Source organism: Paroedura picta, chromosome 1, assembly GCF_049243985.1.
Source record: "Paroedura picta isolate Pp20150507F chromosome 1, Ppicta_v3.0, whole genome shotgun sequence".
Taxonomy (NCBI): domain Eukaryota; kingdom Metazoa; phylum Chordata; class Lepidosauria; order Squamata; family Gekkonidae; genus Paroedura; species Paroedura picta.
Window position 1 is genome coordinate 137,179,806 of NC_135369.1, and position 25,522 is coordinate 137,205,327.

Consider the following 25,522-nt stretch of genomic DNA (forward strand, 5'->3'; position numbering starts at 1 on the left):
ATTGAGGCTTTCTTAGGAAGAAAACTGAAATGTAGTGCAAGTAGCTCCGTTTGGTGTCAGGGGAGACTTTCAGGGTGTCTGGAAAGGCATGTGCCTAAGAATCTTGAGGCTGAAAAATCAAGGAACGTGACTTACTAACATTAGTGCCCACCTCAGCACACAGCGCTCTTTCCTCCATTCTCTTACCAACCAATTTCGGGAATGCTGATAGTCTTGCTCCACAAGCTAAAAGATTGGGACTATATATGGGCCACGGCTCTCTGTTACTCCTGCTCCAGTTTGCTGTCATGTTTTCAGCTCTGCCAGTCCTGTCTCCTGTCTCATTTGTATGGGGAAACAGGACAGAACAACCACGAGTGCCATGGAAGTCTTTCCTTTAGGGAGGGTATTCCCTCTAGGTCAGGGGTAGTCAAACTGCGACCCTCCAAATGTCAATGGACTACAATTTCCAGGAGCCCCTGCCAGCATTTGCTGGCAGGGGCTCCTGGGAATTGTAGTCTATGGACATCTGGAGGGTTGCAGTTTGACTACCCCTGACCTAGGTAATGCTGTCAATGAACCAGCAACCTGGTGGAAATAAATCAATGAGTTCTTCTGCCTAACATTGTGTATGCCTATCTCTCAAGTCTCAGTGCCTACTGGCATATGTTCATGTGGCAGAACAGAAGTATGATGAGAAGTGTGTTCCTCTGAAGATGCATGCCCAGGTTGCTGGGGACTGCATTCTGTAGCCACTCACTTCCTTGGTTTTCTTATTCACATGGCAAAATCCAGGAGGTGAATTAATACGGTAGTGCAATATCCCATAAGGTGCATCCTGTCTAAACAAGCTCCCTGTTTTGAAGCAAATATTTCATCAGGACGTTTTCACTCATAACGACTGACTTGGATAGTAATAGCTTGCCCTCATGAATCTGACTCTCATTTTTACATCTGAGAAACATATGAAGAGCATTTCAGGTACTGGAACTTAAAAAAAAAGTTAACCAAACAGTAATTATTTGGCACAGACGTCAGAATTTTGTGGGTGTGTGAAAATAGGCTCTACAGTGTATCCGGGTTCAGTGTGAATCCCCTCTTCCGAGTTACCAGTACAGTGTGCCTTAGCCCAGACCTTAGTGAGAACCCCGTCCACAAGCACCTTTAAGATTATATTTTAATTGTATGGGCTTTATATTGGATCAGAGCTGATTTGGGAACCAATTTTGGCTTAAAACATCCTAACATTGAAATAAATAAATTGAATAACAGTCAGCTCATGATCGTTAGTTTTTCCCACTACCCATTCCAATATTTCATGTGTCATGTTTTTCTCTTTTGGATTACCACCTTGAAAACCTGTCTTCAGACATACTTCTTCTGCAGTCCCCATGTTCACACTTTACTCCTTCCTCATTTCCTTTTTCATTATTCCCTTTTTTTGTGTGCGTTTATGTGTCAAACCATTTGCTTTTTTGCTATTTTGCACATACACGTGCACTCACATACCATTACCACTGCTCATTTCATGTTCCTCTTTCTATGAGACAGATTATAAGAAATCTATTCTTAGAGTTCCAGGCTTTTTCCTTGACTTTGTTTGATATGGTAGAGACAATATTGGAAGATTCAGGTCCATATCCTTAGCTGTATGCTTGAGTTGGGCAAAGTTCCTTGTAATACTTCCATTGTTGAAAAATTCTTTGGATTTTTCTTTTGATTGCTTCAGGCTTCTCACTGTAAGTGTTTGCTGTTGGGTCAAGGGAAAAATTGGTGGTCTTGACTCACTGGTGCAAAAGGGGAAGGATCCATTAGGCTGTTGCTGTGACAGTCCCATCCATGAGATCTTTTTAGTTAATGTGTCCCTCAGGGCAACTTGTCTTAGCCTTGGTAAGAGCTGTGGTGTTTCCACCACCAAGAGAGTACTGCTGTCTTTTTCTTGGTATTGCCATGTTGGAACTGGAAAGTTCTCATCCATTGTTTTCAAAAGAGTTTTGACTCTTGTGTCTTGAAAAGCCAAAGGACTCTGGTTGACAGTTCCATTTTCAACTGTTAGTCTATTCATACACGACATCGAGGACCTCTGAACCTGGCTGTTCATGGAATTTGCGGTGTTATTTTCCAAATTTGAAGGTGGTTTCTCAAACAAATGTAATTTTTTGGCTTCTGCAAAATCCACATTTTCTTGAGCATCCGGCAATGTGTGATTTACTGGCTCACGTGAACAAAATTTATTTGGCGATTTAGGTGGCTCAAAATGAATCAATTCTCTGTCTGCAAACTTGGAAACTAAAAGGAACATAGAATATATATCAGTGGTTTCAGAAGTTATAACTGCAGCCAAGAACAAAAAAATGTAAATTGTGTGTTCCACTTCTGTTGGGTGACTAGACGTCAATATGACTATAAGGTCTTGGAAGGTGCAATTCGAAAATGAGAATAATAGTGGCACAGTCTATAACTATGTGTTGATGGTAATGTTGCCTCAAGAACTTCCAAGATGTTGTTGCTGTCAATAGAGCAACCTGCCCTGACATGTTGTGATTTGCAAGGTATCAATTATATTCATTCTAAGAGAACTGGTATTAATTATGTATACATATACCTTTTAGTTAGGAAGGCATGCTATAGACAGGATCAACTTTCAAGCAGAATACTCTGTAGTTACTGATTTAGAGGGGAAACAGATTTGGAAAAGTTATCTCATAGAAATAAACAATTCATGGGTCAAAAACAGCTACAATAAAACACGTCCAAGAGCCAGTTTGGTGTAGTGGTTAGGAGTGCGGACTTCTAATGGCATGCTGGGTTCGATTCTGTGCTCCCCCACTTGCAACCAGCTGGGTGACCTTGGGCTCGCCACGGCACTGATAAAACTGTTCTGACCGAGCAGTGATATCAGGGCTCTCTCAGCCTCACCCACCCCACAGGGTGTCTGTTGTGGGGAGAGGAATGGGAAGGCGACTGTAAGCCGCTTTGAGCCTCCTTCGGGTAGGGAAAAGCGGCATATAAGAACCAACTCTTCTTCTTCTTCTTCTTCTTCTTGGCCAACTGTTGACACTGTGGAGGGCGGCTGGAAGCAAGTGTGACCGCTCAGTGGCCCATCGGTGGTGTGTGTTGTATTAAAGCAGCACACGCAAATCAGCTGGCAGGTATGTTGCAGATATGCTGCAAGCTCAGCCTGTGATGATCACCAGAGTCTTGGAGACCACCTTAAAATTACTCAGCTGGAGGTTGCAGCAAGAAGCAGCTCACATTCTAGGCCTCCATTCAGAGGGAGGCTTCCTGTGAGGGTACCCTGTCAAGAGCAGTTGGCAGCAGATGCTCCTTTCAGCTGCCCTGACAGAGGAGTGCTTGGCCTCCAGGGTGAATTTTATATGAGCAGCCACTGCTGGTCATGCTGCAAGACAGAATGGAGGCAGCACCTGAGTCTCAGGAGCTGCATTCATGTTCCTTGGATAGGATGTCATGGTGCAAGGTGGATGGGCTCTTGGCTCTGTTATGCAGGGAGCTCAATGGGCCGGGTGCTCCTGAGGCTACCACAATTTAGCCAGGCCAGGATGCCATACTGGTGACACATGCCTTGTAGCTTTTTAACTTGGTATTGGAAGACCAGGTGTGTGTGTGGGGCAGAATCTCCTTGAAACAATGGGAGTGAAGAAACCCAATTATAGATTGGGAGTTGGACTGGTGGTTCACAGTATGTGGACTTCCTGGCAGATGAGTTCATTCTCCCGGGGCAATGGGGTTCATTGGTTGGTCCAGGTGCAACCTCTGGTTGCATGGGATATTTAGCAGCCCAACTGGAATGGCTGCAGTTGGGAGGATTGGTGGGAACAGGGCCATCGGCCTCATTCTTTGGTGAGTTTGCATGAGATGGAGCCTGTTGGCAGGGAGTCCAGTGTGCATTTGGACTCCCTGGGGTTCTGGGCCTCCATATGAGGCAGCATGTAAACAGGCATAGCTGACCCAGTGGGGTGGCCAGGGGCTTGTTGCCAGGTGGCCTGGGGGACAAGCAACTGAGGTTTGTGCACAATTGGCTCTCCCACTTAGGTCGCTCCTTTAGCAGCAGGCTCCAGTAGGCAAGTGATCTCCAAGTGAGGAATGGTGAGGGTCCCCAGGGCACTTCTGGACTCCATGGGTTTTGGTGCAGTCTGCTGACTGCGAGGTCAGGCTCCCTCTCCCATGCCGTGCCAACCCTCCAGTGGGGAGGTAATAAAGCTGTGGCCTTGTTTATGCCCAACAGTGGTGTGTCACATCTTATTCCAGAGCAGAATGCCATCCTGCAAGTCAGCAACAAAACACCCTACCCTAAAACCTGCTATATTTTAAGGACATTTATTGAAATTACGTTTTTTTGTCTTCTTTATACTCCTTGACAAATGTGGATAGTCCTCATAAAATGTGGAGTGTCCTTTTAGAACACAGAAATGGGGTCTGAGAAAAGTTCAGATTCCCATTTCCTTGTGTTTTAAAGTCACGTGGACTGAATTATACATATATGCACACCATTCAAGAAATGTGCGTATGTTGTATTTAGATATTCAAACCCAAGCCAAAGTATAAAGCAGGGAATGCCTCTAAGGGTCTTCAGCCCAGACAGTGAAAGCTGCGCAGGGCCCTGATTTGTACTGTTGCTATGTTGTTCTATTTTCTTGGCTGACATCTGGGGACTGACATTCGTATCAGTCTTCTGAAGAAGCAATGATGAATACCTGTTTTTTGACCATCTGTTTACTTTAAAAGGCTGCAACAGTGTGGAGAGCCTGGTTAGAATTTGCAAAACAGTGCTGGGATGATCCAAAGAGAAATCCTATTAAGGCCTATACAGTTGGGTTTATGTTCAGGAAACTGTTCTGAGGATTGCACTGCCAATCATGCATCTCTTAGACTCATTATGCACGGAGGGGAAGGTCTGCCTCAGAGCTGGAACGACGGCAGTGGAAATCCCCGATAATGCACGCTGCTGGCAGAGGCCGAGTGCAGGTTTGACACAGGCCGCTGAAAAACCCGTGTTAGGGAAACACGGAAGAAAGCAAAGCCTTCTGCCCGGCCAGGGCACAACCAGACACAGTGCCGGAGAGAGAGCATGCATAATCAGGGAGGGCCGCTGCCCAGCGCTCCATCCTGTGGTCTCCATCCCCTCAACTGCTGTGGGCTGCTGTGCCCTCCCTTTTTATTATTATTATTATTATTATTATTATTATTATTATTATTATTATTATTATTATTATTATTATTATTAGATTTATTACCCGCCACTCCCTTGTGGCTCGTGGCAGGTTACAACAGTATAAAACCCCATAAAATCCATTAAAATCCAATTGACACATCTGCAATTAATAAGCTACCTGGCAAGAGCGGCTAATCGACTACCCATTCCCCCACTAGCAGGTGTAGAGGGGATACTGATGGTACCTGTCTCTAATCCCAATCCTCAGGTCCCGGGGGGGCATAGATGTTAAGCCTGGTCTCAGCCGTAAACCTGGCGGAAGAGCTCCGTCTTGCAGGCCCTGCGGAATGATGGAAGGTCCCGCAGGGCCCGCAGCTCTCCCGGGAGCTCATTCCACCAGGCGGGAGCCAGGACCGAAAAGGCCCTGGCCCTGGTCGAGGCCAAGTGTGCGTCCCTTGCCCTCTGTGTCTGCTGGCTTGCCCCCCCTTCCATTTCCAGCAGTCTGGATGCACCGAGCGAACCCACCATACGTGTCGTCTGTGCATGTGTGCGCCCTCGGCAGCCCGGCTGTTGGGCGCTTCCAGTGCAGCGGCTTGCTTGATAGGCTGGGTCCGGGAAGCCCCGCACTGTGTTCCAGTCCCATTTGCTCTGCATTGCCGTCTCTTCGGCCGTCACCCCTGGCTGCTCCGGGCGTTGCTGCCGTGCCGTTTGTACACGGCTTGCCCCGCAGCTTCCTCCTCCTCATCTTCCATCAGACCCCCACCCGCCATAGCAGTGGCCGTGCATAATGGGTCTCTGTGTCTCACCAGTTCTGAGCTTTTTTCACATAATTGTTACAGCTGATAATCTCCTCTCCCCCTTTATATCGTTGGTGAATGCATGATTAAACAGAAATGTAATGTAGGAATAAGTGCTAGGCCTGTTAGTTACTTTTCATCACAGTCCCATTCCCTTGAAATAGTATAAAGGTATAACATTCTGTGATTAGCAAGACAGGCGATATGTATTACCTTCAGGTAAGATTTCTTGGTTTTCCAAGGTAATGGCAATTTCATCTTCCTGGACTGCATATGGCGTTTCTGTGTTCAACACAGAAGGAAATGTTTTACTGTCCTGCATTTTCATGTTTTCTGCAGCAACTTGTTCTGTCTTTTGAGAAACTGGAATATCAACCTCCTGGCCTAGGCTTCCAAGTGGTTTGCCATCATGCTTTTCAGATACACTTTCTTTCTGCAAACACACACAGGTTTAATAAACATAGATGAAAAGAAAGATCAGATGATAAATTAAACATGGGAAGTTTAGGCAGCTGATTTTAGCCCTGCAAATACTGGCGTAGTGATTTCAGAGTATGGAATTGGATCTTCTTATTTTTGCAATTAATAATCTCTATGCAATTAAACTAGTAGTATAAAAACTGGAGTCATTATATGAAACTCTTGTTCCCCAAAGGTACTTGGCAGATACTGATGTTCATGGAATGATGCCTCTATTGTTTTATTTAAAATGTATATTTAACCAGTTAAACAAGCCACAAAGCCTGGTCATAGAAATATAAGAATTGATTTTCTGTATCAGAGCAAGGCACCCTTTGTCTAGCAAAATAGTTTTCAACAGCATGTGCCTTACAGAATCGCACTATGAGCTGTCTTTGTGCGGTAAGAATTAATACAAATCTTATATTTGCCGTTCACTAAAATATGATTGTATTTGTAGCATGTACATAGCATTATGTTATGGAAGTCCTGCAATTAATGTTACTTCAGATATGCGACACTGTCCAGAAAAAATCAGATGGGACTCTTACTAAAAACAGTAAAATCAGATACAGTTTTGGCAAACCTAAAATGCATTAATTTCAGCTGGATTGTTGATTTCAGCATTTCTTTCAGGGAAAGAGGAGTAGAAATCCAAAATGAGGCTAAAACAAGGGATATCTGCTAATGTTGAAATGGCCTAAGGCTTGCTACAGACATTAACAGGCTTCATTTCTTTCTTTCAAACCAGTAATTAGTTCAAACACTTTGTTTTTGGAAGTAACTGCCCAGTCATTGCCCCTGGATACATTTTTTTGATATTTAAATCATTACTCCAAACTAGTCCATGTGTGCTGTTCCTGGACCTACAACATGCACCCGGCATTGTATGCTGGCTCATCTTGCTGCTGCTTCCATCTTTATCGGACTTCTCCATATTGCAGATGCTAAATATTAAACGTTTGGTGACCCAAAATATACCCTTTTCACAGCATCCCAACTCTTTACTTTCTTCTATGCTCTTTCATTTAAATATCATGATTGTGTGTTAGGGACTTTTATTTTCCAATAAAAAATCCTTTTTGATTCATTTCAGTCTGCCTCTGCCTGAGTTTTCTGGCTGGGATCTGTCCCTTGAATACATAGGTGGAGTTATCGCGCTGGTTACCCATCTTGCCAAGCAAAGTTTCCTAGAACTGATATTTCTCCCACATATTCAGGAGTCAGTCTATAGTACATGGTTACAATTGTTTTGTACCATTTTAACTCTCATGGCTTCCTCCCAGATATCCCAGGACTTATAGATTTATGAGGATGCTATGGAATATCCATACTACTCCTGCTCATAGAAATACAGACTAGAGAAGAGAGAGTGGCTTTTCAACCTGTTTAAATCAGCATTGCACATATATGTTCTAACAGCCCTACTTTGAGCTCAGTAACCAATGAGGTTTAGTATCAAACTTTTGTGACCCTTTTTTTTTAAATAGCAAAGATATTCCTTGTTGGGCTAACATAATAAATAAAAAAACAACAACTACAAGGTTTAGATTTACTGGCCATCCCTATGCTTACATATATTATAAGTTGCAACCAAACAGTTGCAAAACAAAAACTAAAACAAAAATATCCTATATATTCTTTTTATGGAACTCCTGTAAAGAGCATTCATTTAGTTTTAGTTTTTTTTTTAAGTACTTCTAACACCATATACTACCTCAATGGGGAACATGAGATGACATTAGAAATTTAGCCACAAGCAATCAAAGTGTCTCCCAGGATTTACATACTCCTGGTTAAGAAAACAAATTTTCATCTTGGAGTTTGCAGACTGTCACCTTATATACAGCAAGCTTGCTGTGGTTCATTTTATAACCAGGCCTCTTAAGAGCTAATTGGTTAAGCACCTGGGCAGGAAACTCTTTGGCAGGAACACTATTTCTGCAAGGCTTAACTATAAAGTTTTGGATGGCAAATTGTAATCATTAGGCTCTCTTTTCTACAACAGAACACATAAAATGTATGTAGATTGCTTGAAGAATTCACAGTGCGTTAAAGTACAGGCCATGTTTTATGTTGCTCCTATAATTTACAACTTGAATCTAACCACAAAGGGAGGAAAAATCCCTATTGGTCACCTGTAGCGATTTAAAAGCCAAATTTCCAGTATGCTTCTATATGAAATCAAATCACTATCATGGCTAAAATCAAATTTTGTGAGACCGAGTGTTTAAAGTCAGGATTTTAGAAAGTGAGATCTTAAATTTTAATAAAGTCAACTAGATAAGTATTTTGTTGGACAACCTAAGCACAGTTAAATCTTAATTGATGTAAGGGAATAAGATGTCTTCCTCCTTGTTCTTCATCTGTATTGTGGGAAATCATATTTTATACACTGCTCAAATAGTAATACTGTAAAGGTATCCCCCGTGCAAGCACCAAGTCATGTCTGACCCTTGGGGTGATGCCCTCTAGCATTTTCATGGCAGACTCAATACAGGGTGGTTTGCCAGTGCCTTCCCCAGTCATTGCCGTTTACCCCCCAGCAAGCTGGGTACTCATTTTACCGGCCTTGGAAGGATGGAAGGCTGAGTCAACCTTGAGCCGACTGCTGGGATTGAACTCCCAGCTTCATGGGCAGAGCTTTCAGACTGCATGTCTGCTGCCTTACCACTCTGCGCCACAAGAGGCTCTTAGTAATGCTGTAGCACTTGGAAAATGTGAAATATCCACTCCCTCAACTCCCATTGCACATCTATCTGGGCTTTGTATGATGTATGATTAGGTGAATGCCAGGGCTTTCTACTAAGAAAAGGGAGCTGACATGACTGGAGTGAGCTTGGAGGACAACTCACAACAAATTTTTGGTAACATCTGATAGAATACTGATGAGGGCCTATGAGATGGCGATGAAAGCAGTAAAGAGAGACTTTTATTCAGCTTGCATCATGTTTGCGAGCTTACGCTCAGTGCAATTATTTAGGGTAGTTCAGTCCCTTTTAGCCCTTGAGGAAAGGCACCAAAATGATAGACAACTGGACATAAGATATGAGGCCTTTGCGAGCCATTTCGCAAATAAAATCTCAATGCTCCACTGTGACCTTCCCCCCAACCATTGACACAGTAACAGGAATAAGGCCTCTTTGCTGCCTTTGGAGGGAGTATTTGATGGCTTCAGGTGGCTGACTCTAACTGAAATCGATAGATTCCTTAAAACGAGTGGTGAGAGAGTAGGAGGCCCTCTTTGAGAGACCATCAACCTCTCCCTCTCAACTGGAGAATTTCCAGAAAGTTTGAAGGAGGCTGTGGTTCATCATACTGGGGGGGGGGGGAGGGAATGGATCCAAGGGACCTTACCAACTAACACCTCATCTCACATTTAGCATTTCTGGGGAAGGTGGTTGAGAGGGCTGCTGCAGACCAACTGCTAGCGTACATAGATGAATCTTCAGTCTTGGATCCATTCCTGGCTGACAATAGGAAGGAAATGACACTGGTTGCCCTGATGGATGACCTCCAGAGACAGCTGGACCAAAGTGGGTTGGCACTGCTCATGTTACTGAATCTCACAGCAATGTTTGACATAGTCATCCACAAGCTTTTAGTTCACTGCTTTGCTGACGCCGGAATATGGGAACACCCAAGGGATCCTCCCTTCTAAATTCTCACGCAGATAGGAGAAACAGTACCCATTTTATGGGCAACTATATACAGTAATTCCAGAGTTAGATTGAAATAACTGCATATAGGAAGGCACTGTCAACGTCAATTACAGAGGAAGTTCAGGGGATATGGCTTGGTGAGTATGTTACTGGGCTGGAAGAAAAATTCGGAAAGCACTGGGGGGGTATTCATTTATGTATTTAGGATATTTTAATGTCACCTCTAAAATTCAGCATTAAAAGCCATTTTCCCAATTAAAAACAGTATTAAGAAGGAAAATACTCCATGCAGAGCAGCAAAATGGCTTGGAGCGGAGGGAGGCTAGTGCCCTTCCTGTCTTTGTAGCAATTCCCCAAGACTCTTTGGGTTCTTGTATTTTTAAAAAGCCATTCTTTGCATCTCCTACGTGGCTGTAGGGAACCTGAGTTGGGTCCAGCATGGACAGACCTAACTTGTTAAAAGCTTGAATATGTAGCTTTAATTATTGTATTCATTTTACAAAATTTACACAATGTCTTTTTGCCCCAGTATCGCTGGTGATTCCCCCTACCCATTAACATCCTGGGACCTTTTTTGTTTCATTCTCTAAAGTTCACAACCAGGATAAACAAGTTAGTAATGGTAGTGTAAATTGGGTGAAATATATACAGCTTCAAAATTTTGGACGTAGGTCCATGCAGTGGATCTGCCACTTGAAAAGTAACAAAAATTGAAGAAATTGTAACACAGGTCATATATTTTCAATAGTTTATGGAATTATGCAATGTTTCATTTCTATTTCTAGTACAAAATATGATTTCCAACTCAGATGGGAAAAGATTTTGAATACATAATTCCAGAAGATATATGGGATTTTCATACTTTCCTACAATACTTTTACAATTTTGATTTCACTATCATTTAGAGAAAATCTGTTGAAAAAGCTATTCCGATGGCATTTAATTCCACATAAAATGACAAAAATATACAGAAATCCTTATGATGCTTGGTGGTTTTGTGGTGATTACTTGCATGTGTGATGGTCTTGTTCAAGAGAAAAAATACTTGTCATCAGTAATGGGATATATGAGAAAGAGTCTAGAGGTATACCTTGGTGTAAACTGCACGGAGCTTTTATTCCAACCCCAGATCGATTCAGTCCCTGCCCTCTACACAGAATGCGATTTCCGTTTGGATTTGGGGCAATTTAAAATTTCCTTCTGCAGCAAGAAGGACTGATCCGGAGTGACCCTACATTTATTGTGCGATATCTTAGAGTGCTTTTAATTCTGAATATAGTATAAAATTGCATTGTTTTGAATCGGGGCTCTCCTCCGTGGTAGAGGACCCGTGATTGGCCACAGGTGGTCATGTGACAAATTTGTCTTAAAGGAGAAGCCCCTAATTTCTCTCAACTTCTGTCGGTCCTGGATTCCCCCCCCCTTCTCTGCTTTTTTTGATCTTCCCCCCTCCAAGAAAAGAAAGAGGCTCCCTGCTTGGCTCCTCTCCCCCCCCCCCTTCAAGAAAAGAAAGAAAGAGGCTTGGCTTCCCCCACCCTTCTGCACTACCCTAACCACGTGCAGAAGACTTTCCTGTTTCAATGGGGAGGGGGGGAAGAGGAAGATCCGAGTTCAAAGCGATCTGAATTCAACAGGATTGACAATGGAATAAACAAAGTAAGTGCAGACTCTGCCCTTATACCACAGAGGCTATTTAAAAAAAACTGTGTTCTTATGTTTAGAAACAAATACAATGTAACATAATTCTGCCTTGAAATAGCAGCTAGAAATGAATATGCACAGTATTGGGAAAATGTTACTTCTACCAGGGCTGATTGAATCACAAAATGCAAGGAAACATCTATGGCTATTAGACAGAGTGCTTTAAAAGTAGGCAATGACATATCTCAGCTGGACAAGACCTAGCAATCTTGACCCCCTCACACAAAAAATCTGTTCAATATGTAGAATCTTTATCCAATCTTGTACCTGTTTATCCTTCTCATAATCTGTGATATGCTTTTTTCTATTTGTTTTCCTAGCAAAAATGTTTTTCCACATAATTATTAAAAAAATCAAACTGTTAACTTTACTAAAGCTCAGTAGAACAATTTTTTAGAAATTCTGCATGCTGAAAAAAACAATTTGAGAATCAAGATAGCAAGGTTGAAATATACATAGGAGGATATGTGCAAACAAGAAAAAAATGTATGGCTCAATAAATCCTGAAAGTTTCTGAAGAATTCATTTCAACTGCAGTAATATGGATCATTTTGGCACAAAGAATTTGCCACTGCACAGCCTCTCATTGGTTGCAGGTATTAATGCTGCTTCCACATGACATCAGCAGCAACTCGTGGCTGTGTAGAAGTTGGCACAAGTTTTTGTCCAGTTTGCTCCATGATGAGGGAAATCCCAAAAATCAGGCATTTGGTCAAGGCCAAAGGTAGCACCTCTACCATCTCTATGGGCCCCACACAATGTCACACCTGGGGAACTCACTCAGGCTGCATGCCCCCATCTTGAGCCAGGCTGGGCAGAAGAACACCACCAACACTAGGCCTTGGTTCATTAGAATAATGATTCTTGAACAGAATTGATTTTAGTCGAAATTCTTTAGGTTTTAGATATGTTTGTAACTGGACAGTTTTTATAGTTAGCTGTAAGTTGCCCTGAGTCCTTTTGGAGAGAGGTGGCCTAAAATCCACAAAATAAATGAACAAACAAACAAACAAATATTTCAACTGGAGGTCAACATCAAACCAAGCAAGAAGAGAAGGATCTTCTCTTCCATATCTTTAACAGCAACCATAAAAAACAACCAAGATCAGTATCCTAGGTATAAGCAACCTTTTTTCTGTTACTCAAGAGACTTTGAGCTCTGTCTGAATTTATTTTGGTCTCGTGCAATTATCATACAACTTAGGCAGTTCAATAAAACTAGTTTATATCTAGTCTTGGTTGATTTTGATGGTTACTGTTGAAGATAGTGAAGATATTGGCTTAATGTTGACCTGTAGTTGAAATGTATGACCATATTACTGCAGTTGAAACAAATTCTTCTGAAACTTTCAGGATTTATTGAGCTAGACAGTTTTTTTCTTCTTTGCAAAAGAAACAATTTGGCAACTTTGTTGTACTGATTCAAATATCCATATATGTACATTATCTCATAATTTTACATTTACAGTGCAATTCTGAGCAACATTATGCCTTTCTAATTCCACTGAAATTAATGGGTTTATTAAGAGGCTGGAAATATGGTTAGGGTTGCACTACAAATGTCTTCCAGCTGTATTCATGTATATCTGTTTTCAAAATGGGGTATTTCCACCTATATGCAATCTGAAGAGGAACCAGATTATACCACCCATATAAGAGGGACAGCTTTTATGGTTTCTGCAGATTTCTTGATTGAGCTGCCACCCTCACACTTTTGCCAAAGTTATTTCACATAATTCCTTTCCTAATAATTCCTAGCATGTGTATATGTGTTGTCAAGTCATTTCTGACTTAACAATGATCCTACATTATCTGCCTTACTCAGGTCTTGCAAACTGAAAGCTGTGGCTTTCCATCTTTCTCTTTTTTTGTTCCTGAAGATATTCATAAGGGAATTATTTAGAGTTAATATCAGAAGACTCTAAAGAGGAGAGAACTTTTGGCTTTTTTATGCACACATGGAATTTAAAACAGTCATGATTTTAAAATATTTTAGTCTTCACTAAGCACTAGTTAAGGAACAACAGAGAATATAACTAATACCCTCAATATGGACAAGATGAGGATAATATGGGATTTCAATCTTAAATTTCTAAAACTCTGTTTTATATATCTGATACAAATGCAAGTCAATGGATGCCTAAGTTGTTCTGTCTTGTTCCCAATGGAGTATTAAGATGTGCCTTGTTTAAATTCACATTGCATTTTATTTTACAACCAAAAGAGGGGCCCATTGAAAGTATATGGGTTTCTCTTTTCTATATAAGAAAATAAATGCCAAAGAATGTTTTTAAAACTTTCTTTTTAAAAGGACGTATAATTTCTAGCCAAGAATGTATGAAATCTAGTCTAGAAGAAAATATATGACCTAGGTAGGTAAATTTTCCAGAAAGGCTGTTTAACTTATTTGAGACTTCCAGTTATTCATTCAATAGCACTTTCTTTTTAAAAATCACATATTTATTTGGGCAGCTCTAAAGTATCAAGGGGTTAAATTGTACCTCAGCATACAAGATATACAGAGTATGAAGCAGAGTTAAAATGAGCTGTGACCTTAACCCGTGGCCAGAATTCAAAGAAAATTAAATTTTCTTGAACTTCTAATATCTATTCCAAAAATTGTTGTAATGGCAATGAGGAAAATGTTGTAATTTTGTGTCCGGGGTGGGGGGGGGGGGGGTTATAAAGACAATGGCACTAAATTTGCTCAGAACATTCTTCCTCTATTCTAAAGACATTCTAATTTACAAGTAGCATGAACAAAGGAGTTCAATTTAACATATTCCCAAAGCAAAGGACTCTCTACACAGCAACTATTTCCTGCTGATTCCTAAAATAATGGTCAAGCAACTCTCTAACAGGGGAGCTCTGGTTGACCATGGTATTTCCTACTTTTATAGTAGCTGACTGACAATAAAAATGTCTTGCCTTTCCACTGAAAACTCTACATCCTTCCTTGTTGTGATCTATTTGTTCCCTTTCACAAAATGAAAGTTGTTTCCTCTGCACAACCCCCTCCATCCACAACCTATGAACACAACCCCGGAAAGCCAAAAGTTTCCTCCAAAGACTAAAGACACAGTGAATTATTTGAAGTATACACCACAGGTCTATTAATTCAAGTCTCACCTTCGTTGTCCTGTGTTCCTTTTGATACCTAATAAATTTCTTCAGAAGTAAGTAGTACGTAGCCATTATAGAAGATGGCTTGTTATTTATCAATACATTTACCACATCTGAAAGGTTGAACTCCATTGTTTCTGTCATGTAACTCAAAACAACAGGATTCAGGTCATCAGGGCTAAGTCTGAAAAAGATTATATGTTTATGCGAATACTAGTACACATGTTGAAAATCATGCTTGGTGCTTGTATATGAAGAGATTTTCTCTCTCCCTTTAAATGGTGGAATCTTCTTTGCAATCAATGAGGGATTGTTTATTTGTTTGTTTGTTTATTGGATTTATATACCACCGCTCCCAGCAAGCTGGCTCTCGGCGGTTCACAATCACATAATCATACAAATATCCGATTCCATAAAACCACAACAATAACAAGCCTAAAAACAATTCCCACAGCTTAAACTATACTCTATGACTCTATAAGATGGCGATAAAAATGCTAAAAAAACCTCTCCCCGCAGTGAAACCATTGGAGTCTGTCCAGATGTCAGACCAGATGTCAGTACTGATGATGGTTAAACAGGGGGTAGATCCTCCAACAGCTCGGGCACAGTCTAATACCCAAGAACCAAGAACCTTAATGGGGGGAGGGGACCTGATCTTATGCCCTGGGATCACCATCCGACATCAGCCAAATGCAGGCCCTGTGAAACTCAGTGAGCTCCATCATGGCCTGCAGTTCTTCAGGGAGCTCATTCCACCAGGTAGGGGCCAGGGCAGAAAAAGCGTGGTTGAGGCCAGGCATACTTCCTAGAGCCTTAATTCTTACTCGACGTGACTGCTCCAGTTACTGAAGATGAAAGTCCACATGACTGAAGGCTCCCGTATTAAAACCCTTTTTCATAGAAAACTAGATGGCAGACAGAAGACTATGCTAGAACCCTTCTCCCTTATACCCAGTGTCCCTTGTTGTGGGGTTTTGTTTGGATTTGTTTCACTGTGCAGGAGAAGTCAGTCATTCGAGACCAGCAGTCTGATGTGGTTAAGTTTAGACAATTAGGGCTGTGTGGTTATATTTTTCTAGCATTCTAAATCTTTGATGTAGATTATGACTTGCTGGACTTTGATGGTATCTTGCTGGTCTTTGATGGTATATGATCTGTCTATCTGTCTATTCCTGTGTGTCATTTTAAAAAGGGAATTCAAGTTCAAAGCTTGGCGTTATAATTTTGATTTTTCTTATCAGGTAGAAAAGGCCCTTTAGTGAAGTAATGTGGTCCTGAGATTCTCCCCACCCCCTTCCTCCCTTTAAAGAGTAACCATGGAACAACTATATTGAATATGGTCCAGGTTTATACCACTAACACTAAATATGGATGCTGAAAATTCTAAAGATTTGCTGATTTGGCTCAAATTTAAATGAGTTGTCTAGGTTTTTTAACTTAACAAGAAATCATTCAGTACTGTTCATAGTTTTGTACGTGGTGGAGCTACAAAAAAAACCCATATACATGCACTTTTGTGGAAGCTAATATATAATAAAATTAACAATATTTTGAAATGATATCAAAAAATGTCACACAAATCCTTTGTCAATCGATATTCAACAAAGCTTCATCCTGTATTTAACACTAGGAATGAATGGAAAGATATGATTTCACACATAATCCATATATAGTTGACAAAATCGCAACATCTAGATAAAATTATAAGACAATGAGTTGGGTCCAGTTCAGATTTTTCACTTGCGCCAGACTACTTGCCCAACCGAAAATGCAAGGGGGGAGGGAATACTGCACTTGTGCTAAGACAGGCTTATTGTATCCCCTTTTGTGTTTATGCTTGCACAGCAACTGTGCACAGTTATACATAGGGATGAAAGTGCTAGGTGTTGTACAAAATCTTGTGCAAGCAGAAATACACTAAATCTATGCTTTCAATTGCCAGTCTCTGGCAAAATGTATAATACTAACTGCAACCATTAGATGTTATTATTTTTTTTGAATTGCTTTTATTATTTTATTTGTATTTGTCTTCTTGTTTTTTCTTTTTATTATGGCTTGTTAATCTGTTGAGTAATAATTTAAAAATTGCATTAATTAAATTGACCTGCAACTTAGAAACAATTATACTCAAGAAGAAAAAGAGTGGAGATAAAGTTGGAAATGGATTACCTATTTTTATATGTACGTGAATTCAGTGGTTTCCTGATATTACCAACATTCAGCCATTTGTTTTTCATTGCTTCTTTAATTGTAGGTCGCTTTGCTGGATCAGGTTCAAGGAAGGAGTATATGAAATGAACAGCTTCTGTGCAGAAATTTCAACAAACTCTTGTTAGCAAAAATAATTAATTGAATTCCCATTCTTGACAGTCAGGACACATTCTCCTAGACTGCTTATGTAATACATTATTTCACACATGAAGTAAACTGAAACTGTCAAATGAGTAAGCTGCCGGATGTGCTATTGCAAGAGTCCTGCTGGCAATCCCCACTTCTTGCTGCCACTCTGTCAGCCCACAGGAGAAAATTTATGTTTCTGGGTGAAACTCAGAACTGGCATCAGGTTCTTTTTGGGATAGCCAGCAATTCTATGATTTTACTATATAGCTCCTGGTGATTCCTAGGGAGATGCAACTTCATTTCCAGGTCTCCCCCCCCCAAATGACATCATACTCCCATGCTGATAGCATCCTGCTCCATTTCCTTGCCCCCTGATTCTCACAAGGTGCCAATCATCAGATAGCAGGCATAAAGGTAGAGGTAAAGGTATCCCCTGTGCAAGCATTGGGTCATGTCTGACCCTTGGGGTGACGCCCTCTAGCGTTTTCATGGCAGACTCAATATGGGGTGGTTTGCCAGTGCCTTTCCCAGTCATTACCGTTCACCCCCCAGCAAGCTAGGTACTCATTTTATCGACCTCGGAAGGATGGAAGGCTGAGTCAACCTTGAGCCGGCTGCTGGGATTGAACTCCCAGCCTCATGGGCAGGGCTTTCAGACTGCATGTCTGCTGCCTTACCACTCTAGGTAAAGGTAAAGGTATCCCCTGTGCAAGCACCGAGTCATGTCTGATCCTTGGGGTGACGCCCTCCAGCGTTTTCATGGCAGACTCAATATGGGGTGGTTTGCCAGTGCCTTCCCCAGTCATTACCATTTACCCCCCAGCAGCAAGCTGGGTACTCATTTTACCGACCTCGGAAGGATAGAAGGCTGAGTCAACCTTGAGCCGGCTGCTGGGATTGAACTCCCAGCCTCATGGGCAAAGCTTTCAGACGGCTGCCTTACCACTCTGCGCCACAAGAGGCTACATCAAATTGTAGCCAGGAAGAAGAAGAGTTGGTTCTTATATGCCGCTTTTCTCTACCCGAAGGAGTCTCAAAGCAGCTTACATTCGCCTTCCCTTTCCTCTCCCCACAACAGATACCCTGTGAGGTGGGTGAGGCTGAGAGAGCCCTGATATGACTGCTTGGTCAGAACAGCTTTATCAGTGTTGTGACGAGACCAAGGTCACCCAGCTGGGTACATGTGGGGGAGTGCAGAATCAAACCTGGCTTGCCAGATTAGAAGTCCGCACTCCTAACCACTATACCAAACTGGCTTTCAGAAGCGAAACTGGACTTAAAAAAAAAGGAATTTAGTATCACTAGGATTAAAGTATTTGTGTCTAAAGATAAGAGTGCCTAAAGAAGGTTTCAATATACTTTTACTTGACCTGGACATATTTGTATCTGAAGTTTGGTATATAGATCTTTATTACTGGGGGGGGGGGGTCAAAACTGACCCTCTGATATAAGTACAACCATGAATCATGCGGAGTTTTTGTAGCCTATCCAACTGACCTAAATTGTTCCAAACGTTAACCCAAGAACTCTGTCAAGTGACTTTGAGATCTAGGCTCATTCTGCACATGTTAGATAATGCACTTTTAATATGCTTTTGCAACTGGATTTTCCTGTGAAAAACAGGAACGTCTACTTCTAATGAGCAATCAGGACTCTCGATGCTCATGCCTCTGAATCACCTTTAAAGACAGAAGAAAGTAGGGGTGTAAAGTGTCAACTCCAGCAGTACGAAATGTTAAGGTTAGCCAAGCCTGTAACACATCTGAGCGCGCCTGACCTTTTGCCCTGACCTGGTCAACCAAGCGACACCTTCTGTCTGTTGTATGACTCCTACTCCAATCTACAGCTCTAGTTCCATCAACTGACCTCAGTAGCCCTGTGCTGGAAAAGTGCCTCCTGTCTATCTTTGAATCCATCCACCCATAGCCCTTGCCCAGCACTTGCACTGACAGCTGTAAAGTTGCTGGGTGGCAGCACTCATGATCTCCGTGTTATTCCATTTGACCTGGGCTGTACTGCAATATGATAGGTGTAGGGGAGCAATGCCACAGAGCTGCCTTGGCACATTATCATGCTGCTTCTACTAGAAATGTGTGACTTAGCTGCATGTTTAGGAAGGCAGAGAGAAAATTCCTGACGGATGATATCCGGCACCAGCTGGACCAGGGCAGTTCCTCCATACTCATGCTATTAGACCTGTCAGCTGCATTCGATGTAGTTGACCACGAGATACTGGCTCACCACCTCAACCAGAACTGGAATTAGGGGGACTGCACTGCAATGGTTGGTCTCCTTCCTCCCGAACTGGTCACAGAGGGTTGTGGTGGGGGATGAATTATTGGCCCTGTGCGAGCTCCCTTGTGGGGTTCCACAGGGGGCAATAATCTCCCCCATGCTTTTTAATACCTATATTGGCTGGGAAGAAGAGAGCAGGATCAGGAAGCGCGTCTCCCAGGCCTGGATGGAGTGCAATTGACACCTGCACCAGCTGCCAGGAATTTGGGAGTGACCTTTGACAGCGTTTTTTCACCTTTGTCAAGCCAAGCAACTAGCACCCTACCTGTCCTCGGAACACGTGGCAACTGTGATCCATGCAATGGTCACTTCCAGACTTGACTACTGTAACTCGCTCTATGTCGGCCTACCCTTGACTCTCATCTGTTATAGCTGGTTCAAAATGCAGCTGCTAGGGTCCTTACTAGGACACCTTGGAGGGCCCATATTCAGCCGGTGCTTCGTCATCCGCACTGGTTACCAGTCTCTTTCCAGGTCAAGTTCAAGGTATTGGTATTAACCTTTAAGGCCATACGTGGCCTGGGCCCTGCCTACCTGCGGGACCGCTTGGTTGCTTATGCCCCCCACAGAGCTCTCCACTCTGTGGGTATGAATTTACTGGTTGTCCCAGGGCCCTGGGACGTACGCCTGGCCTCGACCAGGGCCAGGGCCTTTTCGGTCCTGGCCCCGGCCTGGTGGAACAAGCTCCTGGAAGAGCTGAGGGCCCTGCTGGAATTACCAGCTTTCCGCAGGGCCTGCAAGATGGAGCTCTTCCGCCAGGTATACAGATGAGGCCAGGACAGAGTCCCAGGTTTTTCCAACTGGATCCCAAGTTCCACTAGATTAGCTCCCGCTCTCGCTAGAGGAGGATCTGGACCCCTCCCTGAACAAGGTGGGAAAGGATTGAATAAGGATACATCGCCATCTTTGTGGTATTGTTTTATTCTGCAGTTGGGTAAATTGGGATTTTAGCGTTTTTAGAATTTTATGCTGTGAACCACCACGAGACCTATTGGGGAGCAGCGGTATACAAATCCAAAAATAAATAATTAAATAAAAATAAAAACTGAGCTGAGGAGAAGCTTTGTACAAACGGTGCCTAAATCTCTTGATATGTTGCATAGCAACTGCCTCACATTTCTGAAGGTACATCTGGAAAATAAAAACCAACAGTGTGCTTACAATAATGATGTGATTAAAAATAAAATAAAACCAACTTTAAGGGTTCTTCCCACACAGCTTTCAAATGGACTCAGAAAAGCACAAAATTGCTTCCCCACTACAAAATGTCCAAACTTCCAATCTGTGACTCAGATTTCTGCTGGGACAAGATCGAACCCACACTTAAAGACAAAGCACAGATTCATAATGCAGCTGGTACATCAATTATACTTTGGGCCTGCAAAAAGGACCCCAAATTGCTCACAAGCCAAATCCTTCCTAAGGCATGACTAGAAAAAAGATCAGGTCTCACATTTTGTTATTGAGAACCCCTATTTATAAATAAGAGAACTACCAATAAATGATGCTGTGTATATTTTGGGAACTGGTTCTGGGTCCCAAAAGTAAGCATACAAAGCATCTGTTGCTATTTACCTATAATTGCTTGGCCTATTCTTAACAGATGTCTAATTTAAAGCCCCTGTACAATGATAAAAGTTAGTTATAAAACCATACATAGTATAAGGAAAAGGGTTCTCTCTCTCGCTCTCTCTTCAATTGTAAGATCAAACTGAGTGTGGCGTTATGCTCCTGTAGTCAATTTAAGAGTCCTTCCAGTCAGACACTAGCTTTTTCCAGGTGTGCATTCCCTTGCTTCGCTGTGGGAGTCTGTGGAAGAGCACCTGTTTTGCATGCAGGGAATCCCAAGCACAGACCCTGCCACCTCCATTTAAGAAGATCGGATAGCAAGTGATATGAAAGGTCTCTGTTTGAAGCCCTCGAGATCCACTACCAATCAGAGTAGACAGTATTGACTATTAATAACGGGCTTTCTCAACCAGGGTTTCATGAAACCCTGAGGTTTCTTGACTGCCCTGGAAGGGTTTTCTGAATGCATGGGAGTTAATTAATTTTAATATATTTTAAATGTGTTGTTAAATATTTATCAGGTGATATGATCATATCTAGTTATGTCAACTCACACCCCCCAAATGGCCAACGAGGGACTGGAAGAGATGGGAAGGGGAGGGGCTCCAGGTGGGCATGTACACAGCTATGCATGATTTGCACCACTTCTGGGGTTTCTTGCAGCCTGCAATTTTTTTCAGGGGTTTCCCTATAGCAAAAAAAATTGAGAAAGACTGATCTTCCCAATAAGCATGGTTGCCATGCTATGTGAACAGGTGATGTCTCTGTTTTGTATACATGTACCACTTGGATACATGTATCAAAGCATAGAACCAGGGTTATGTAAGATGTAGCGGTCAATTTGCCTGTCCCCAAGCCTTACGTACATGCATAACATACATGTCACTTTTAAGACAATATGATTACTACACACATCAGGACATAACATCTGAAAAGGAATAAACAACAAAACAGGGGTAGTGCTAACTAGAAATGTCATAAGAAGAGTCAATTCAGTTTCAAACAATTAAAAAAGATATATTGACAATGACTGTTTCAGAACAATTTAAAGAGAATTATGTTGGGCATGTGCTTGAGCATTAGAGAGGATAGATTTGGGAGGGTAGCCATGTTGGTCTGAAGCAACAGAATAAAGTTTGAGTCCAATGGCACCTTTAAGACCAATAAAATTTAATTCTGGGCATAAACTTTCATGTGCACATGAAATTTTATACCCAGAATTAAACTTAGTTGGTTTAAAGGGTGCCATTGGACTTAAACTTCGTTCCACTGGAGTGGATGTGTATGTGACTCTTTAAGAGGTGGAAATCAAAAGGATAGGAAGAAAACAATTAAACATTGGCAGATAAATAAAAAAGGGATCACGGTATAATAACATTACAGGCAGTATCCAAATACGTGCAAATATCAGTTGCATAGTTCCTATCCACTATAAAGCACATTGGGTGAAGCACTGCTGTTTTCCAGCAGCTGCCTCTGGTCATCTGATTTCATTTACCATGGGAGTGTTTGCAGTGGCAGAATCATCCAGGAAGATTCATGATGGCACTTTGTGATGTGCACTCTGCCAGAGAAAAGCCCTGGAAACCCTCCCAAGTGCCTCTTGCAGCATATAAAAAACATTCTTGTCAAAAGAAATGTGAAAGCATGAACAATTGCTTTCTTGTTGTAAAAAGTCACACCTAATATCCCATGATTTTAGTTATCAGATAAGGTTACAACGGCTATAGCTCTTAACTTTCTATGGGCGCAAACTTTATTGGTACAACCTGGCCAACATTCAACACCTTTAAGTCCTGTTGGTTTCAGAGAAAGAGGTACCTAAACCTTTCCCAATGAAATGTTTGTTTCTTGTTAGAGCTTGTCCCATTCTTCCCCCAATGAACTCAAGGAGGGGGTGGAATATATTCTTCACTTCTCCATGTTGAAGTAATTCTGTGAGGTAGGTTAGGCTGAAAGATTGATTGGCCCAGAATCACACAGGGAGCTCCATAGCATAGTAAATATATAATCTGAGTGCAAATTTGCAGCCAACTACTACACCACTATGGATTTTAGGAGGGCTTTAAAGCTCTTAATGTTGGCTGGATTATACATCATATTTACAACACCTGGAATGGGTTACCTTTGGAAATATCAGGCGGGATGGGATTAATTTCACCATTAACCATCTTCAGATTAAGTTGTTTGATGTTGAATGGTTCCACAGTGAAAGGCAGTGTGCCAGTTAGCATGGCAAACATGCTGACTCCTCTGTCACGAAAAATAGATGATATATCATGGCTCTGAGTACAGGGCAATTCAGTACTCTCATAGGAAAATCATGAACAACCATTAAACTGATAGGTAATTTTTACAGGGGGTAATTATTACAATATCCATCCTTTGGACTCAACCCAGAACACAGTGCTATAGAAATAAGAACTCTACATGTATCCTTCCAATGCTCACAATGCCATATTAGATTTTTACACAGAATACTTTGAAATAATCAGCAAACACACAATACAAACTTAGCCATGCAGTATGAGATGTTATATATAGCCCCCCACATAACCCTGACATTTTTATCAAAGAAGCTGACAAAGGAGGGGGAGTTGTCATCATGGAGAAGTCAGACTACATACAGGAGATTTAGAGGCAGCTCTCTAATACCACATTTTATGAACAGCTATCCTCAGACCCCCAAGCCCACCCTGTTATTTCTCATTTAATCTTTCATTGCTTTGTTGTTGGTTTTTTGTCACAGCTGGTGGTAGTTTGTGTGGGGACAGATCCTTATTGGGGGGAGGCTGAGCCTGCTCTCTGGGCTCCCCCATTTGAGGGGGCCTCCTTAAGAGAAAATGTAGATGTACAGTCACAGGGCCAACCCCTGCAGTGGGGGGGGGCTGGCTGGCTTGCATCTCCAGATGTCAGAGGGGACCCAGAAAAGGTTAATGCCCACCTGGTTCCCAACATGCCTACCACCTCCCATGGCCTATAGAATGAAAGAAGTAGTTTCAAGCTGGTGCTGGCAAACCAAACTTTATTCAAACAATATAAGTAAAATGAGTTCCTAGGTATAGTCTTCATCAATATTGTTCTGTATTTCTTTAAAGTTTATTTTTACAAAAAAAATCTATCAAAAGTAGTCTTCAGCAATCAACTTTATATTATAAGACATATATCTTGTACATCCAAATCTTCTTTTAAGATTTCTCAGAAATGGGTCTACTAGTATCAATCGTCCATCAAGATAGCGATCCCCAACCTGTGGGCTACGGACCACATGTGGTCCGTCGACTAATTGGAGGTGGGCCGCAAAGGATGCCTTCTCCTCCCCCCCGGCCCTTTACAACACACTTCGGGTGTCATTGTCTCAGGGTTCCCATTGATTTGTCATTGTCAGGAGTTAAATTTCCATGAAAATAAAATGTTCCTTATGTTCATTGTTGTGGAGTGTCTGTACCTTATTTTGAAGGGATGTTTAAACATTACCATAGCGATCAGAGAGCGTTAGGACAGTGGTTGAGAGTAGAGGAGTAAACTACCCTCCCCCACCGGGCCTCAGTAAAATTGTCAAGCGTTGAGTGGTCCCCGGTGATAAAAAGGTTGGGGACCACTGCATCAAGGTATCTGTCCTCTAGGTTATAAGCGACTATATTGACAATATCACTACAGGGATGTCAGCAGGTATTTTTGTGATATTCCCAGTTATTTTTGTGATACCACTGAATTCCTGAGGAAACTATAATCCATAGACTGTCTCCCAGGAAATATCATTTTAGTCACTATAGATATTGAATCTCTCTGTATACCAACATCTGCCCAGAAAGGGGCATCGTGAACATTATCCCTGGTGATGGCATAGCAGACCTTTCTACCAAGCTTTTCCACTTTGTCCTCAATGCTCATGAATGACACTTTCACCACTGGGCAACATGGGAAGGACGCAAGAGATTCCACCATCATTTCAGTTGATTAAGATGATTGGTATAGCTAGTGTTTAGGATAAAAGATAATGTAATTGTGGTTTCTCATAGGAATCTGAGGCATATTTTTTCCCCATCAGTTCTTAAGACACTTTGGAGACCTGTAATGTGGTTATCCCACTTCAAGGATCACTGCCTTGCCATGGCAAGGGGGCTTGTGTAGCTCAGTGAAGCTATGAGCTATGCCATGGAGGGCAACCCAAGACGGACAGATCATAGCAGAGAGCTCTGACAAAAGGTGATCCACTGGAGAAGGAAATGGCAAACCACTCCAGTATCTTTGCCATGAAAACCCAATGGACAATTTCGAAAGGCAAAACGATATGACGCCGGAAGATGAGCCCCTCAGGTCAGAAGGTGTCCTATATGCTACTGGGGATGAGCAGACGGCTAGTACGAGTAGCGCCAGAATGAATGAAGCGTCTGGGCCAAAGCCGAAAGGACGCTCAG

General features: G+C 42.0%; 1 protein-coding gene across 1 annotated transcript in view; it reads right to left on the reverse strand.

Annotated features, from left to right (window-relative positions):
• Positions 1–467: 467 nt before the first annotated feature.
• LOC143821368 (uncharacterized) overlaps positions 468–25,522 on the reverse strand; it is a 33,807-nt gene continuing 8,752 nt past the window's right edge. The window contains exons 3-7 of the mRNA XM_077305255.1: positions 23,227–23,354; positions 17,067–17,202; positions 14,901–15,078; positions 6,163–6,382; positions 468–2,268 (exon numbers count right to left, since the gene is read on the reverse strand). Of these exons, the coding sequence (XP_077161370.1) occupies positions 1,532–2,268; positions 6,163–6,382; positions 14,901–15,078; positions 17,067–17,202; positions 23,227–23,354 (1,399 nt within the window). The 3' untranslated portion in view covers positions 468–1,531. The remainder of the gene's footprint in view (positions 2,269–6,162; positions 6,383–14,900; positions 15,079–17,066; positions 17,203–23,226; positions 23,355–25,522) is intronic.